Source organism: Chiloscyllium punctatum, chromosome 40 (genome assembly GCF_047496795.1).
Source record: "Chiloscyllium punctatum isolate Juve2018m chromosome 40, sChiPun1.3, whole genome shotgun sequence".
NCBI classification, from domain to species: domain Eukaryota; kingdom Metazoa; phylum Chordata; class Chondrichthyes; order Orectolobiformes; family Hemiscylliidae; genus Chiloscyllium; species Chiloscyllium punctatum.
Genome location: NC_092778.1, coordinates 5,470,913 through 5,489,876, shown reverse-complemented (window position 1 = coordinate 5,489,876; position 18,964 = coordinate 5,470,913). Strand labels below are relative to the sequence as shown.

General features: G+C 40.5%; 1 protein-coding gene across 2 annotated transcripts in view; it reads right to left on the bottom strand.

The window, feature by feature from the left end:
• Positions 1 to 18,812, bottom strand: part of ints1 (integrator complex subunit 1) — a 117,446-nt gene extending 98,634 nt beyond the window's left edge. The window contains exons 1-8 of one of the 2 annotated variants that reach the window (XM_072559248.1): positions 18,698 to 18,812; positions 17,796 to 17,901; positions 15,781 to 16,062; positions 11,619 to 11,815; positions 10,438 to 10,575; positions 1,982 to 2,141; positions 1,544 to 1,652; positions 410 to 596 (exon numbers count right to left, since the gene is read on the bottom strand). In XM_072559248.1, coding sequence (XP_072415349.1) covers positions 410 to 596; positions 1,544 to 1,652; positions 1,982 to 2,141; positions 10,438 to 10,575; positions 11,619 to 11,815; positions 15,781 to 16,062; positions 17,796 to 17,850 — 1,128 coding nt within the window. In that variant the 5' untranslated portion in view covers positions 17,851 to 17,901; positions 18,698 to 18,812. Of the gene's footprint in view, positions 1 to 409; positions 597 to 1,543; positions 1,653 to 1,981; positions 2,142 to 10,437; positions 10,576 to 11,618; positions 11,816 to 15,780; positions 16,063 to 17,795; positions 17,902 to 18,410; positions 18,675 to 18,697 lie in introns of those variants that run through there. The other variant, XM_072559249.1, reaches the window with a different exon arrangement.
• Between the last annotated feature and the right edge of the window lie 152 nt (positions 18,813 to 18,964).

Sequence of the window (18,964 nt, the reverse complement as noted above, 5' to 3'; positions counted from 1 at the left end):
AACAATTTTTGTATTTCATATAATCTGGTCAATAGGGTTAATTATCTGATGATTCAAAGGATTTCCATGTGAAATTCCAGACCATTCTTGATTCATTTCCTAGTACACAATTTGCAACTACAATACAAGCCTACAACTATTATAAAGTCTTGGAGACACAAACACTACATTAAGAATCGCGAGAGGGAAAAGGAAAAAATGGTTTGAAATTTGGTTAAACATGGTCAACGTTTCCTTCACAACATTACCTCACTGAAAAAGCTGAGGTCTAATAGTATGGCATTTTAGGACATAAAATATATCCTCCTACTCTCAGCTGCTATGTTCATTAAAACAAGTGCCTTTATCCTATTCCAGATGAAAGTGTAACTCACAACCTTGAGTTCTGTTTCACACAATGCTTTCCCACCTTTGGGTTCTGCAGCCACATCTCCAGCCGTTGAACAGTCATCAAACGGACTTCTTTATAGCCACAGGTGGTCGTGAGTAGTCGCAGCAGGTTCCGTGAGACGTTATCCATGGGCTGGCGGCGGTTGAGCTGATCGCGAAGCATGTCAATAACGTAATCCTCCACACTCTCAGCTAAGTCCTCATACCTATAGGGAAAGAATCAGAAAAAAGAACATTTCTAAATCATGCATGTTGTACTAGAGATAGAGAAGAAGAAACAGCAAGCAAGAGGAATAGGTAGGTGATTTGCAGCAACATTGGAAGATAGCGAAACGTATGAACCCTTGTTTCACGTGAACAAAAATTGAGCTGGTCAAGTCGGTCTTTCTATGCTTTGCAAAAGCTTTTACCTATAGAAAGGACTATCAAAGCCTCCAGGCCTGTAGTTATCAGAGAAGGAAAAAGGACATAAGAGCAGAAGATGTTCTCCCAAAATGCCAGTTAGCGCCAGGTTATTTGACTTATTCCATCACCATGAAGCAGCAGCAACTAATTAGAAGCAGAGAGAATCACAGAATGTGATTCCCTTTAGCAACTGGAAAAAGAAGAATCTCAGGAGTCCAATGAAATAAAAACAGAATCGAATCTGTAATGATTATGAAAATGGATTTTGAGCATATAAAAGATTTCTCACACAGCTGAATAATTAATTCTCTAAACCCAGGCTCTCAAAGCATTCTACACATCTTGAAAAACTGAAAGCTGGAGACAGCCATAAACACCAGATCATTTTCATTGCTTGATTCTCATTCTTGGTTAGCATGGTCACATCCAAGAAGTTTAAAATGGCAACCTCGGTCCCAACCTGCAGTTCATCATATTTTTGTGGGTTTGCATGTGGCAAAACAACCGTTACAGAATAATTTTGTTGTTTACACATGCCTCTTAGGTTAGGGAATAGCACCATTTGCTGCTCAAAGTGCCTTTCTGACACTCTACTTAAAAACACTGAATATCAGCAAATCTCTTCAGTTGTCAAACTTTAACACATTTCAGAACCTCAGGTTTCAGACCCTTCTCCTGCATGGTCGTCTTCTTCCGCTGCTGCCTATTCCTTTCCATAACTACTGAAAAGTAAAAGAAATGCACTTACCTGGGCATCACCTGGCCTGACTCTACATCTGGACTGAGTTTCTCTTCTGCAATAAGCAGCTCAGTCTGATTATCATCATCATCCGGTGTGGAAGGATGTGGACTCCCACCTATAGGACAGTCAGCATAATAAGAGTGGTTACCACAATACACTCACAACTTAGAGACAATAAATATAAAATCATTGCTAATAATTCCAATTAGCAATTCTCAAGAAAAATTCTTTACTAAGAGAGAGGTTAGAATATGAAACACAGTATCACAATGCATTGCGGAGTTGCATAACATAGACATTTTAGGGGAAGTTAAATGAGACGTAAATGAATTCTGTGGACCAGTTGCATGTTTCCTACTTTCACTTGATTTCAGTTTTTCTTATTTCTACTACATAGTGTTTAGAATCCCACAACTTAATGCCTGTGACCCCTATGGTTCTCACCTGCACTGAGGTCACCACCAATTTTGCCGCCATCTGCCTGCAGCAGCATGCTTTTGGGAGGCATCTTTGTACCGAAAGCAGTCTGAATATTCTCAACAAATGTCTTACATTGTGGACTGTCCACCCAGATACGTTCCCCAAGTGAGTCCTCAATATAAACCTGCAAAAAAACGAAAAGAAAGCAGCAAATGTCGACCGATTAGTTCCAACGTTGCAACAACAGAAAAGAAACAATTGCAGTTCAGTACCATTTGCAGTGGTTATGTTTCTGGATTAGTAATCCAAAGACCTGACTTAATGTAGAGACACAATGTAAACCCCAGAAGCTGGGATAGTTGAATACAGTCAATTAAATAAATGTGTATTAAAATGTTAGTCTGAGTAACAGTGACAACAAAGTTACTGATTGTCATAAATGAAAAAAAACCCATCTGGTTCACCAAGTTCTCATGGAAGGAAATTGCCATTCTCATCCAGTCTGATCACAATCATGCAGCTGACTCTTTGCAGACCCAAAAATAGCCTAGCAAGCCATTCAGTTGTATCAATCATTTATTTTAGGTAGGGATCCATATACCATAATATCTTTGGTTAACAAATATTTATTCTAAATTTAATGATTGGAGGGTTCACAATTTTCCACTTCCTGAACAAAGTTCCCAACAAGTGTATCCTAAATTATACTGATGAATGAGTTAGCTCAAATCTTAGGACTATATTCCCAATTCTAAATGCCCTAACCAGCAGAAAGTGTTTCTTTCTATCTACCCTGTCTGGTTCCCTACTACGTTGAAAATTTCAATCAAATCACCTATTCAACCTCTAAATTCCAGGAATTCAAGCTTGGTTTGTGCAATCCCTCCTCATGATTTAAAAATCGTAGGCCAGTTATCATTCGCCGCACTTCCTTCAAGGCCAATTATCATGCCTGAAACTGCTCATAGCACTCCAAGTACTGTTTAACCAGGGCTTTGCACAGCTAAAGCCCCTGGTATTCTAGTTTCTTAAAGACTAGTATTTTATTAATCTATCTATTATTTTCTGCTTTTTGTGACGTTTTAATGATCTAGGTATTTGAACTTACAAGTGTCTTTGTGCCTCACTGTTTATAGATTTGAGAAAGTACTGTTTTATCCATTCTAGATCTTGCCACCTTAGGCCTGAGTCAAGTTAAGTGCGATAGCCTTTAGTAAGGGGCTATTGTTATTACCTGACTGCATTGTGTACTAATGAGTTAGCTTCAATGAAGAATTAGTTCTGAAAAGCAAAATGTAGCTCATGAAAGAAAGATAATTTGACCCCTGCCATGTTAGTAGCTAATTCTATTAATAGGATGCTAAATACCTAGGAGCTAAAACTAACAAGGCAAACAGATGTTGTGAACGAATTAAGTTAATAAGAGAGTAGTCAAATCAGGGCTCTGGTGGCACTGTGGTAATATCCCTACCTGTGAACAAGGAGGCCCAGGTTGAAGTGCCACCTACTTTGGAGATGTGATTTAACATTGCTGGACAGGTCGATTAGGAAATGCCTACAATGGTAGTGTCTCTATCTCTGAGCCAGAAGGCCCAGGTTCAGGTCCCACCTGTTCTAGAGGTGTGCCATAACATCTGAACAGGTTGAGTGAGTATTCAAATGTGTATTAAAGGGAGTCAGCCAGGTAGTGACTGAGTTTTATTCTGGTGTACAGATTAAAATGAATCCCTAACTAGAATGAGCACCCTTGGACTTTGTTTAAGAGTATAGAAATAAAATGAATAACACTGGTTACAGAGGCTGGATGAATCAAAATGTAAAATTTCAGGGTATGATCAGCCAGCCCTACTTACTGAAAGGGAACTTTTTTCATTTATTCATGGGACATGGGTGCCACTGGCTGGTTCAGCATTTATTGCCCATTCCTAGTTGTCATTGAGAGGGTGGTGGGTGAGCTGCCTTCTTAAGTCATTGTAGTCCATGACCAGTGCAAAAGTGAAGTTACTATCTGGACCCAGGTTATAACTTTACTAAAAAAGCAAGCATGGCTTTGTTGGTGAACACGTTATTATAAAATATTCTGAAGGACGGAATATACCTGCACTTGGAGACACACAAGTTAATCATAGATAGCATGATTTGTGAAGGGGAGGTTGTGTTTGACAAGCGTGATGAATTTTTTTTTGAGGAAGTAAACAGAGACGTTGTTGAGGGTAATGCATTTAATGTTGACAACTTGGACTTTGGCAAGGTTAAGTTCCTCTCGGCAGACGGGTCAAGAAAGTAAGATTCTATGGGATCCAAGGGGAAGTGACACTGGAGCCAATGTTGGCTGAGAGGCAGGAAGAAGAAAGCGACAGGAGACAGATTCTTCTATGACTAGAATTTCCAGCAGAGCTCCACAGGGCTTGGTCCTGGGCCCCTTGCTGTTTCTGCGGTACATTAATGATTTGGACTTCAATGTCGAAGGTACGTGGATGACACAAACATTGGTAGGGTGGCAAATAGTGAGGAGGACAGCTGTAAACTGCAGAAGGATGTCAATGAATTGGTCAGGCTGAGAAAACAGTGGCAACTTAATTCAAGGTGAAAATGTGTAAGGTAATGGGAAGGGCTAACAAGGAATGTATTATATCAGAGAAGGCCAGACCCTGGCAAGTAGTGAAGACCAGAAGGACCTTGGCGTGCATTTCCACAGATTCCTGAGTTAGCAAGGCAGGTAGATAAAGTGGTTAAGAAGGCATATAAAATACTTGCATTTATCAGATGAAGCACAGAATACACGACCAGGGAGTTTATGCTGGAACTGCTAAAAAAAAAAGTTTTGGTTAGGCCACAACTTGACTACTGTATGCAGTTGTGATCACTACATTATAGGAAGAATGTGGTTGTACTAGACAGGATCTAACAGAATGTTGTTTGGGTTGGAAGGTCTGAATTAGAAGGGAGGATTGGATAGGATGGAATTGTCCTCCTTGACACAACAAAGGTTGAGAGGGGACCTGATAAACGTGAATAAGGAGGCGAGGATCACAGAACAAGTAGATTGAAAGGCATCTTTTTTCCATTAGTAGAAAGGTTGATTATAGATGGCATAGATTTAATGTGAGAGATGAAAGACCAAGAGGGAAGCTGAAAAGAACTTTTTATCCATCTAGATCTCTCTGTCCAAAGATTTGGTTGATTCAGAGACTCTCTAACATTTAAACAGCATTTGAACATTCAGTTGTGCTTCCAAAACTGCCAGGTCTATGGATCAAGATCTGGAAAATGGGATTAGTTAAATATTCGTTGACTGATGTGGACATAATGGGCTGAATGGCCTCCTCTGTACTGCAAATGGCTGGGTGTCTAACTTTCACCACCATACAAAAGCAGGATAAGGGCAAAGCTTTGTGTTAAAATAATTGGAATTTGCTGAAATGGACAGGGATGAAGGTTTGGATAAAGTATAAAATTTTTTGGATAAAATTTATCAAAAAATGATTTACTGACTGCTTATGAAGCATTGTCAGATTTTGCCAAATTTAATAAAAATGAAGATAATTCCAAGTACATAATAGAATTCACTCAAAGCACACGCATGACAGCAGAAATTCCATTTGTAAATTCTCCAATCTGTGCTGGCAACTAAGTTATTAGATTGTGCCAAGTATCAAGTATGAACCAACTTCTAAAATTGATGAGAATTACATTTGTAAAGAAACACTTCTTTTATACATATATGGGACACAGGCATCACTGGTTAGTCCAGCAGTTAATGCCCAACTCCCATGAAGGCGACAGCGAGCTGCCCCTTGAACCACCATAATCCATGCACCACAGGCAAACCCACAATGTCATCAAGGAAGGAATTTCAGGATTTTGACCCAACAACAGTGAAGTGACAGCGGTGTATTTCAAATCAGGAGGGTGAGTGAATTGGAGAAGAACTTGCATGTGATGGTGTGCCCATTCATCTGTTGTCTTTGTCCTTCTATATGGAAGTGGTTGAGGATTTTGAAGGTTTGTCTAAGGATCTTTGGCAAATTTATGCAATGCTTCTTGTAGATCATACACACTGTTGCTACTAAACATTGATGGTGGAGGGAGTGAATGTTGTGGATCTTCGCCAATTAAGCAGACTGCTTTCTCTTGGATGATGTCAAATGTTTTGAACGTTAGCATTCATCCATGCAAGTGAGGAGTATTCCCAGCTTCTGACCTGCTCTAGTAGCCACTGTATTTATATGGCAAGTCCAGTTGAGTTTCTGGTCGATAACAACTCCCAGGATGTTGATAGTGAGCAATTCAATAATGGCAACACCGTTGAATGTCAATGGATGGTGGTCAGATTATCTCTTATTGGAAATGCTCATTGCCTGGCATTTGTGTGTCGAGAAATTGCAACTTTTCAGCCCAAGCCTAGATATGTCCAGGTCTTGTCGCATTTCAGCATAAACTGCTTTGGTATCTGAGGAGTTGTGAATGGTGCTGAAATTTTTGTGGTCATTGGTAAACATCTCCACTTCTGACTTTATGATAGAGGAAAAGTCATTGGTGAAGCAGCTGAAGATGGTCAGGCTTAGGACACCACCCTGAGGAACTTTGCAGAGATGTCCTGGAGGTGAAATAACTGACCTCCAACAATCGACATCCAACAACCAAAACCATCTTTCTACGTGCCAGGTATCATTCCAACCAGCGGAGAGCTTTCCTCTGATTTTCATTGATCCCAGTTTTGCAACAGCTCCTTGATGCCACACTTAGTCAAACACAGCCTCAATGTCAAGGTATGTTACTCTCCCCACATGTTTGGAATTCAGCTCTTTTGTCCATGTTTGAACTAAGGCTGTAATGAGGCCAGGAGCTGAGTGGCCCTGGCAGAACCCAAGCTGGGCATGACTGAGCAGGCACTGCTTGATAGCACTGTTGATGGGACCTTCCTCACTTTGCTGATGATCAAGAGTAGACTGATGGGGTGGTAACTGGGTGAGTTGGATTTGTCCTTTTTGTGCAGAGGACATACCTGGACAATTTTCCACATCATCGGGTAAATGCCAGTGTCATAGCTGCTTACTGGAACATAATATTGAAAGCATTAAAAAATTCCTTAAAGAACATTCCTTTTTAGCAGAATCTGAGGTGTAACAGGCTATACAACAAATTGAGGACACAATGTGTAAAGACTGGCAAGACCATCTAGATACAGGTTGCAGGGAACCTCATGAAAGGAAAATGGTAATTAAAAGAAATGGAGGACAAAAATGCTTGAGGCAATTTTGAGAAGTGAAGAGAATTTAGCATTTACAGCAGGAGAATAGTCATTTTTCAACTGTGATTCAAAGGGCCTTTACATCTTGCACAAACCCAAGTGGCACAATAGAATATTTGAAACTCAACATTAAATGGAAGATTCTGACTTAGAAGAAGGAGGTATCGATCAAAAGATCACAAGAAGTTTCAAGCCAGTGACAGATGTCTTGGTTGCAGAATCTTAGGTTTTTAAAGAAATGCTACTGATATCAGGAAGCAGAAATTTAGGAGACAGATGACAATTTTAATAAAGGACGTAGGAATAAGGGCTGAGGAACATAGTAAGCTTATAGAAGAGAAATGTGATAGATATGAAGTTTATAAGAAATAGCAAAGGATACAGTCATGGGCTACAGTAAGTTTGTCTTTGGTGAGAGATTTCAACAAGGCAGCGGCTCTGGAATAAACCTTCTGGTTTTCACAATTCATAGGTTTGACTATCAGTCTTTGTCAGTTAACAGTAACACATGGTAAAGAGAAACGGATAGTGGATGAGTTGGAAGAAGAGGTACTTATAAATGAATTTAGAGACATATACAAATATGAACATAACGGTTATGAATACAGCATCAGCACATTGTGTTAGCAATGAGGTGTATGAAAGAACAAATATAGTAAGAGATGAAATGGTTCATAATATTTTGGCAAATTAGTTAAACTACAAGTTATTGGTTTCACTGGCATAGATTGGCGATGCTAAGAATTCACTGCAGATAGTAGGAGGCTACAGTTCATATCAGTTTGTTTTTGGTAGACATTTGGTATCATAAACCATCTCAAACCAGAGAGATATGGTTTATAATAAGACAGGGGCTTACAGAATAGAGAGATCCAGGGAAGGTATTACAAAGATGGAAAATTGATAATTGCACAGCATGGGGATCAGATTTTTTGGGTACATGTTTTAAAGTTGCTTGGTATGGATTACAAACTTGCAGAGTCTAAAGTTATAGAAAATGAACGAAAACAAATACTTTTCATATCCAAATATTATACAACTATGAGAATCAACTGTTTGCAATGAACAGTTTGTCTGAGGGACAGATCAGTTTTGAAGATCAAATTGAGACCATTGATTCCTGAGGTATATTACGTTGGTGGAGAATGGCAACTGTAAATCCAGAGTAAGAATAATCAACGGACAGAGAGCTGATTTAAAGGGGCAAGAATGGAGCTGGGCTGGATACAGCCAAACACATTGGTGAGAAAACTTCAAATAAGCAATTGGCTATCTTCAAGGAAGATATCTTTCAGGTTCGGTGAACATATATTCGCTCAGAAGGGAACAAATCTAGAGCTCTCCAGATGACAAAGAAAATAGAAATTAAAGAAGGCAAGTTTGCTTATGACAGGTGTATGGTAGTAGAAAGCATAGTTGAGAAACAAGAGGAATGCAGACAGTTCAGAGGGGAGGTGAAAAAGCACATTCGAGGAATCATTAGAAAAGACTGACAGCCAATATAACAGGGAATCCCATTTATAGATATAGCAAAGGAGTGGTGGAAGAATGAATATGGCCAATTAGGAACTAAATGATGATTTACACATGGGAGTGGAGAGCATAGCTGAGGGGTTAAAGGAATACGTTGCATCTGTCTCTACTCATTAAGTAGAAGCTGCTCAAGCCATAGTAACAGGTGTGGAAACTGCCACTAAACAAGTTCAAAAATTCTAAGGAAGTAGCCTTGGATAGACCATTGATACGGAAACTTTCAGGCATATTTACAATGCCTGTAGCTGACATTTTGTGGGGTGACAGTTGGGAATTTGGAAGCATTGTCATTATTGGGCTTAAGGCAGATTATAAATTTGGAAATCAGGCTTCAGGAGCTTTCAAATATATAGCATTGAATATTAGACAGATCAAGATAAGAACAACTCTAAATCAACAGTCTACTCAGAACATTAATAGGATCGTGCTAGATTAGACTAGATCACACAAAAGAAGTCTCTACAACTGAGGACAAAGTATACCCAGGTAAAGATGTTTAACTGGACAATTAAACTAGGTATGCAAACAAACTGGACTGGATGTGTGCTATGATGTATTAGAATGAAGCAACACATTGAAATATGATACTGTCAGAGAAGTGCTGAAGCCAAATAAGACATTAAACAAGTCAAGTTTAGAAATAGTGTACACTCAGATCTCGCAAGTATAAAAGAGATCTTAGAAAGAAATGTACTTTTAAGAATAAAATGGGTTACTGCAAATCAGCTAATGGATTGCATTGCAACAAGAAATGTTTTTCAAAAAATTGTTGGATGCACTCAAACAGGAGCACTGTTCTAACAATTATGGTATGTTGTAACGAATTGAGAGGGCAAATAAATATTCATGTTGTAGTCTTACAGAATTGTTGTTTTCAAGTAGGGGTGGAGTATAGCATTGAGAGATTTATAATAATGCAATATGATGCACTATCATTCTAAACATTATCTTATGAATAGGTGTGTATTAAGAGAGAGGAATCTATTAGCATCCAATTCTGTTAATAGAATGTTAAATATCTAGAAGTTAAAGGTAAAAGAAAGCAAACAGGTGTCGAAATCCAATTAGTTAATTGTATTCAAATATTAGTGAGTTTAGAGAAGATTTGTAGCTCAGGTTGAAGTTTTGGATGTCGGTTTGCTCGCTGAGCTTGAAGGTTCATTTCCAGACATTTCGTCACCCTACTAGGTAACATCTTGAGAGGACCTCAGGCGAAGCACTGATGAAAATTACTGCTTTGTATTTATATGTTTGGGTTTCTTTAGTTTGGTGACGTCATTTCCTGTGAAGTCACTTCCTGTTCCTTTTCTAAAGAGGTGTTAGACCCCAACTACCACCCCCTGAGAAAAGAAACAGGAAGTGACTTCACCACAGGAAATTACATCACCAACCAAAAGAAACCCAAACATATAAATAGAAAGCAGGAATGTTCAGCAGTGCTTCACCAGAGGCCCACTGAAGATGTTGCCTAGTAGGGTGACGAAATGTCTGGAAATGAACCTTCAAGCTCAGCATGTATTCAGATGTGTACATAAAGCAGAATCAGCCAAGTGATGGTTGAATTTTATGGTATGTGTTTGGATGAGATAAAACTCTCAGAGAAAGTGTACACTTTGTCGAAACACATTTAACTTCTAACGTATAACGTGCCCAACATCATTGCCAATGTAAAATTCACTGTCTTTAGCCATACCTTGACAAAGATTTCAGGCCAGTTCTCATCCTCCTCATAGGCTGCCATGAGAAGATTACACGCAAGCACAGACACCAAACTATTTCCTTTGGCTTTGAAATTAATGGAGGCATCACGTCGAAGCAGACTGCACAAGGCCTAATGCAAACAGGGACATAAAGTAGCACGTTATCACAGATAATGCCGCTTCTCCTTCCAACTTTCTTTTTATGCCTCCACTTTTCTGAAGAAGGAATGAGCTTGAGCATAAAATTTAGACAGACACAGGTCCTTCAGTTCAATAGGTCTATGCAGTTGTTTATGCTCAAGAGCTTCCTCTCACCCTATCTTATTATACTTAGCCACCAGATATTCTCCTTCTCTCATGAAGTTGATTACTTTCCCTAAAAGCATCGATCCTTATATTGAAAACAATCCAGGATGACTCTCTGGTCCATTGCACCCACCAATATATGCCATACAAATCAGGAAACTGCCAGATTTGATTTACCATGTGCTTATAAGCCAGATCTTCAGTGTGAACATTTCCCTGCGCCATAACATGAAATGCACCTTGTCATAAAAGGGAACTCGATAATTTCAGTCAGGATCAAATTTTTCCTCCTTAATCAAAATGGTAGAACCAAACCATATGGCCTGCACTTATGAAAAGGTTCAATTCAAAACCAATCTACAGAACCAATAATTTGGCAAATTAGTAGTCACCTTATTGAAAAGGTTCCCTAGAGAAATGCTTGAGCATTTGGTATTAATTCAAATGCAAATTATATTTCCTTTAAGGAAATAATGTATTTTTGGGATACAGTATACAAATATTTGTAACATAACATGAGAAATGTGTTGCATGTTTAGGAGGAACACGTAAATTTAAAATTGATGATTCCCAAAGCTCACCACCAATGGAGTTTTCTCACCTTTTACATAAACTGCTGGAAGTCGCTTGCTATAACTATTATTAAAAATCAACAATTATTACTGTATCAGTTAACCATCAGGATGGCTGAATGTGAACTCGGGGGCTTTTGTGGTGCAGTAGTAGTGTCCTTATTTCTGAGCCAGGAAGCCCAGGTTCAAATTACACCTGCTCCACAATTGTGGAATAACTTCCCTGAACAGGTTAATTAGTAAATAGCTGAATGTGAACTAGGTGGAGGTTCCTCTCTCAACTTGCAACACCTCACCTCAATTACGCCCTCTGTTGCAAAGATGTTGGGTTTGATTTTGGCCAAGTACATAAGACTCAGAAATAGTGTAGTGTCTGGCTTCACTCGGTTGAGTTTCATCTGTTTAACTGCTCCACACAGCAGTCCCTCAATGCAATCATCATTTCCTTCCAACTCTGCCGCCTCTATTTCATCCAGTAACGACGCTGGGGGAACTGCAGTAAAGAAAAATCAAATCACTCACTCTTCTGATACAAACAGTATTTGAAAAATCTAGAATCAAACCTTATGACAAAAGATGGATGTCTTTCATTCATATTTGGAAGATATGCAGCCCAGGCTCGCTCAAAGGTTAAGCAAGTCTACTGAACAAGGAAATCATTGCTCAAATTCTGCAATTAATATCAGAATCTGTAATTCTTTAGTGTGAGTACTGCTGTTCTCATGGGCACCCAGCATAAGATATACAGCAATCAAAAATAAAACTTGTCCCACAAAGGACTTTAAGTTTATAAATTATGTAACTGAGTAGATAAATCGCATGTGACTCAAACAGTAAATCATAACGTTTACTGTTGATTTGTTCATCTGAATGGATCACTACATTGCAATCTCAAACTTTCTCAACTCGTCTCCATTTCCTGTTCCCCATTATTCTTTCCCCAGCCTTATTCTTTTAGCAGCCTATGCTAACTTTAGCCTCTCTCTTCCTTTTTATTTTTTAAAAGAAGTTCTTGCCATTCACCGTAACATTGCTTGCAGGTTTATCCTCAAACTTTATTTTCTACCTCTTTTTTGGTACCTTTTGTTGGTATTTAAAACTTTTCCAATCCTGTACCTTTGCACGAATTATAGAATTCCTACAGTGTGGAAACAGGACATTTGAGCCAACAAGTCCACACTGACCCTCCAAAGAGTAACCCACCCAGACTCATTCCCCTATTACTCTACATTTTACCCCTAGCTAATGCGCCTAACCTATACATCACTGAACACTTTGAACAATTTAACGTGGCCAATTCACCTGACCTGCACATCTTAGGACTGTGGAAGGAAACCGGAGCACCCGGAGGAAATCCACACAGACACGAGGAGAACACGCAAACTCCACACAGATAGTCACCTGAGGCTGGAACCCAACCCAGGTGCTGTGAGGCAACAGTGCTAACCACTGAGCCACTGTGCTGCCCCCTCTTATGTGATCTCTTGTATTCGAATGGTATGTTAGAGACAAGGGGATGTACACAAAGCTATTCTGATGAACAGTTCCATGTCTGAAAAGGATCACGACATTACATACGTTCTGTGTGTTTACAAGGTTTCTTGTGAAGTTCAGGATCTCCGTACTGCACTACGATGCGTTGAAACTAATTTTTAATTTCTTGTCAATTACCTCCTAGTAAGTTTCACTCTGTTATCTATTAGAATCTAATTGGAAATATATTTGAGACAGGTGTTTCCAAAACAGGATCAAAGGACTCCTGCTCCCTCTGTTCTGGGACCTCTCCACTTTATGATTTTTATAAATGACTTGGATGAGCAAGTGGAAGGGTGGGTTAGTAAGTTTGCTGATGACACGAAGGTTGGTGGAGTGGTGGATTGCGTGGAGGGCTGTTGTAGGTTGCAACGGAACATTGACAAGATGCAGAACTGGGCTGATAAGCGGCAGATGGAGTTCGCCCTGGAAAAGTGTAAAGTAATTCATTTTGGAAGGTCAACTTTGAATACAAGGTTAAAGGCAGGATTCTTGGCAGTGTGGAGGAACAGCAGGATCTTGGGGTCCATGTCCATAGATCCATCAAAGTTGCCAACCAAGTTGATAGGTTTGTTAAGAAGGCCTATGGTACGTTGGTTTTCATTAGTAGGGGGATTGAGTTTAAGAGCTGCGATGGTATGCTGGAGCTCTATAAAGCCCTGGTTAGACCACACTTAAAATATTGTGTTTAGTTCTGGTCGCCTCATTATAGAAAAGATGTGGAAGTTTTAGAGAGGGTGCAGTGGATATTTACCAGGATGCTGCCTGAAATGGAGGGCATGTTCTATGAAGAAAGGTTGGGGGAGCTAAGGCTTTTCTCATTGGAGTGATGAAGGGTGACAGGTGACCGAGATGATGAGAGGCACAGATAGATAGTCAGAGACATTTTTCCAGGATGGAAATGGCTATCACGAGGGGGCACAATTTTAAGGTGACTGGAGGAAGGTTTTGGGGCGATGTCAGACGTAGGTTCTTTACACAGAGGGTGGTGACAGTATGGAATGCATTGCAAGAGGTGGTAGGAGGGTCACAGATACATTAGGGACATTTAAGTGGCTCTTGGATAGGCACATGGATGATAGTACAATGAAGGGTATGTCAGTTAGTTTGATCTTAGCGTGGGATAAAAGGTCGGCACAACATCAAGGGCCAAAGGGCCAGTACTGTGGTGTACTGTTATATATATTATGTACATTTTTACATGTGCAGGAAGAGATATTTAGAGCACTCCTTTTTGGGATTGGTCTTAATCAAGGGTCAGGGATCTTGATCAGCTGCAAATGGGAGTCCTGATGGCAGTGTTGCATATCTAGTGCAAGGGTTAAGGACATCTCAAGACTGAAGAGGAATTTTGAGAAGGACAGGAGAGATCCAGTCATTATTGTCCACACTGGTATCACCAACATTGGTGGGTGTAGGAAGGATATTTTACTGAAAGTTTTGAACACTTAGGAGTGAATAATTACTTCACTCAAATAAAGATTGTCCAAGGTAATAATCACTAGATTGCTGCCTGATTCATGGACAAATCAGCGTAGAGTAATTTAAAATCAAGAACCTATCTGCATAGCTCAGATTGGTGTGAGTGGAATGAGCACAGAGTAGAATGCTGTTTGTCTTTCCAAACACTCCCTGTCCTGTTAATAGTCTTCAACAGTCAAATGCAGGTGTCCAAAATGCCACGTAGAGCATTCATCAAACATACAATACTTCAAACAACAAACAGTCAAGTGGAGATGGAGATAAAACTATATCAGTGCTCAATGTTCAGAGTTTTTGCTTAACAAAGTAAGGTATTTCTATTATTTGAAAAAAATTATACAGCTAACAAATAAACAGGGTTTTAAAATGCAGAATTTTTGGTATCGCCATTCCTATTCAAAAACAATAGAGAGCTTGGCTTTAATCAAATCAAGGCAGTGTTTATAACCAAAATTGTCTAGAAACTATGTTAATCAGGCTCAGGAAACTAACTGGGCTCCATTGTCCCCTCTTTCACTGACTTCCCAAATAACCTCGTTGTCTCCCAGGGTGAGCACGCACACTTAGGTTTGCACGACTCAACATTTTTCTTTTATTCATTATATTCTTAAAATGTAGTGCTGAGGATCTTTAACAAGACTGATGTTGAGGCCAAACCAACATCTTAAAAAAAGATTCATCATAATATCCCTGCTTTGGTGTCTACATCTCTATGTCCATATCCCTTTATCACCACGTTATGGGTGGCACAGTGGTTGGCACTGCTGCCTCACAGCACCAGAGACCCAGGTTCAATTCCCGCCTCAGGCAACTGTCTGTGTGGAGTTTGCACATTCTCCCTGTGTCTGTATGGGTTTCCTCTGGGTGCTCCGGTTTCCTCCCACAGTCCTGACATGTGCAGTTCAGGTGAATTGGCCATGCTAAATTGCCCGTAGTGTTAGGTGAAGGGGTAAACGTAGGGGAATGAGTCTGGGTGGGTTGCTCTTTGGAGGGTCAGTGTGGACTTGTTGGGCTGAAAGGCCTGATTCCACACTGTAAGTAATCTAATCTAATCTAATCATCTATTTCCCCTGCTATTTTCACAGATTTCTGCGCCAATACTCCAAGTAGGTCTGATCCTGCATCTCCTTTAAAAGCTTACTTTATAGTTCTTTTCCTCATTTGCCCCAGCAAAATCTATTATTTCACATTTCATGACACAAACATTTAATCTGTTGCTCATCTGTCCATATTCTCTTGAATTCTATGACTGTTATTCTTATACTAATTGTGTTTTTTTTTAATTTTGGGAAGTAATGACTCAGAGTTACAAAACATGCAATGAATTTGATGTCAACACAGTGAAAATGCTCCGAAAAGCAAGAGAGTGTGCTATTCTTAATCTCAGGTATTAGATCATGCAGCAAGGTGCGCATCACTCGATACCCTGCAGCCAACACTTGCCTTCAATTGGTACGACAGATGGCTCTTTAATAGAAGGCGATATGGCCCGTTTCTCTGCGACTGCAGCCTCTGCCAGGCGTCCAAGCGCACTCAATGGTGGAGTGGAAGAGATCTTCGGGCGTTTTGAGAGGCCAGACGCAGAGGCCATGGCCGACGAGCCCTCACGTTTCCTATCAGACTGTAATCCTGTCTGCGCTGGCTTCAGCAGTGTTCCTGACGCCTTGGCATCGGAAGCCTGGTTCTTCGAACCCAGTGCTATAAAGTCCCCAGGGGGCGGATGTCCTAACATAAATTTTAAAAATACAAGAGAAACAGAGACAGGTGGTGTTACATATGGAAAGCGGTTGCAGAGTGGTCTTTCCATCTATTAACCTTAAAGTGAATTCCAGTAAGGATAATCTCTTCAAATCTAAAATTGAACATCAAAAATGATAACAGAGATCTCATACATGTTAATGATGTTTTTACTAAATTTAGAGGAGTCTTCCTGCTATGTTGTCCTTTCAACCAGCCTAGGAAACAGATGGAGTATCTCATCTTTCTGCAAAATCTCTCAAAAGTGAAACTGATCTTTTTTTTAAGGGAAGAGCATTCAGGGCTACAGAACAAAGGCTGGGAGATGGAATTAAGACCAGCCACAAGCTATACGAATGGCAATACAGGTTCAAGTAGCTGAATAGCCTCCTCTTGTACCAATCTTCGGGGTACAGTTCCAAATGAAGTCATAGAGATGTACAGTGTAACACCAAATATTCACACATCCATGGCATTAATGCTGCCCTATCTCTCACCGCAGTTCATTGTAAAGTTTGAAAACTGGCCCTCTCAAAATCCCTGTTCAAGTTTTAAGGGAATTGAATTGAATTGATTGTCACATTACCAAGGCAGAGTGAAAAGCTTTGCCTTGGGAGCAATGCAGGCAGATCACAGAGTTAAATAGCATTGATAATAATTGGTAAACAGCAGCAAAACAAAAACACAGGTACAGGCAAATGCTAAGAATTTGTGAGTTCATTCAGTATTATAACAACAGTAGGGTAGAAACTGTTTCAAAACCTGCTGGTGCATGTGTTCAGGCTTCTGTATCTTCTCCCCAGTGGTCGAGGTGGTAGAAAAACATTGCCAGGATGGCATGGATCTTTGACAATGCTGGCAGCCTTTCCTTGACAGTGGGCCTGGTAGATGGATTCTATAGATGGGAGGTTGGCCTTTGTGATCATCTGGACTGAGTTCACCACTGTCTGTAACCGTCTCCAATCTTGAATGGTACAGTTGCCATACCAGGTAGTGATACATACAGACAGAATGCTCTTTATGGCACACCTATAAAAGTTGGCAAGGGTATTCACCATCATGCCAACGTTTCTCAGCTGCCTGAGGAAGAAGACATGTTGTTGGGCCCTTGTAACCAGTGCACCCACATGAAGAGTCCAAGAATGCTTATTGTTGATGACCACTCCCAGGAACTTGACACTCTCCACTCGTTCCACCTCTGTGCTGCTGGTGTGTAAGAGGGCATGCTTAACATCCCACTGAAAGTCAATAATGAGTTCCTTGGTTTTGCTGGTATTGAGAGCTAGGTTGTTCTCAGTGCACCATTTTTCCAGGTCTGTAGTCTATTTCATCGCCATCTGAGATTCGGCCAACTATGGTGGTGCCATCAGCGAACTTGTAAATGGCATTAGTCTGATATTTGGCGATGCAGTTATGGGTATACAGTGAGTACAGCACCCCCTGGGGGGCTCCAGTGTTGAGTGTTCGTAAGGATGAAATATTGTCCCCCAATCTTCACTGTTTGTGGCTTGTGCGTCAAGCAACTGAGGATCCAATTGCGGAGAGTGGGGCTTAGTCTGAGATCATTAAATGTAGTAATTAGGGATTAATTATGGGAAAGATAAAAGTGAAAATGACTATTACCTGCTTCCAGACAGCTCTTTTCTGAATTTGGTAATAGTTACACTAAAGAGCAAACGTTTGGCAAAAGAAAATAAATCTACATAAGATGCCTCACTCACCACTAGGTTTGGCACTGCTGGGGCGCCGGATTGCCACTGCCTTTGCCCGGTTCATCCTGGTAAACTATACACTTTGCCTTCCCTTGTTTTTATGAATGCGTGCAGCCTATCAACAATAAATACAAACGGACAAAGACAATAAAAAGGAAAAGATAAATCCACAGGTGCTGGAAAACTTGAAGTAAAATGATACGGTTTCAATAATCAATTCACATCTGGAAAAGGTGATCCTTGTTTTGGGTGTGAGCCTTTTGACTGAATTATGGACCTACCGTCAAAAATACTAACATCCAGACTGATCAAGTTATTTAAAACAAACTTGGTACTGAAAGTGGAAGATAGTTGCATTGTCAAACAAGTTTTAAATTTACTTTAAAAAGCCTTTCACTATGTACATGCTGGATTCGTAGCCCATGAAGTACGCCAGATTGGAGCACACATTTGAGGCTCAATGACAGTCCTGACGTTTCTAAATGGGTATGTCGTGGGTGCAAACCCCACTCCAGGTTAAAAAGGAACATTAAAACCCAGGGGGGCACACAATTACTGGTTTGAGAGAGTCCTACACGATTAGAAATGGTACGTTTTAAGTGAGATATTCAATTAAAGCCTCACCTAACCCCCTCAGGTGGATAAGCAGAAACCCACAGTGACTTGTACAAAGGACAGGGGGTTTTCTCTCGTGTTGCTGGCTCTGGGCAACTAATATATGGCGGTGCACATGAGTATCAGTGTCACAGTGCTGTTTGTGGGATCGTGCTGAACTCAAATTGCCTGCAAGGTTCCCACATCATGACAGTGTCTACACGGCTTTGGCTACAACACGCCCTAAAGATGTGAAAGGCGCTATGTAAATGTTGGTCAGTCTTTTAAACCGAATTAAAGGGCCAGTTAACGCTCACAAGGTAAATGGTGTCCTCCGTGCAGTGACCGATAGGCGATCAGCCTCCCCTAGGCCCGGCTGCCCCTCTACCTTCCCCAGGTCAATGCCTTCCTTCCTCCCTATCCCGGTGCCGCGACAAACCCTTCCCCTCCCACAGACACACACATTCTCAGGGAAACAGTTCCACCCGGAGCGGCTTCTCCGAGGACCGGAAGTGGTCGTACGCTTGTCCCCGCCCACGCCAACTGCCTTTCAAGGTAATTCCGTTTCTGATTGGTCTGTACCG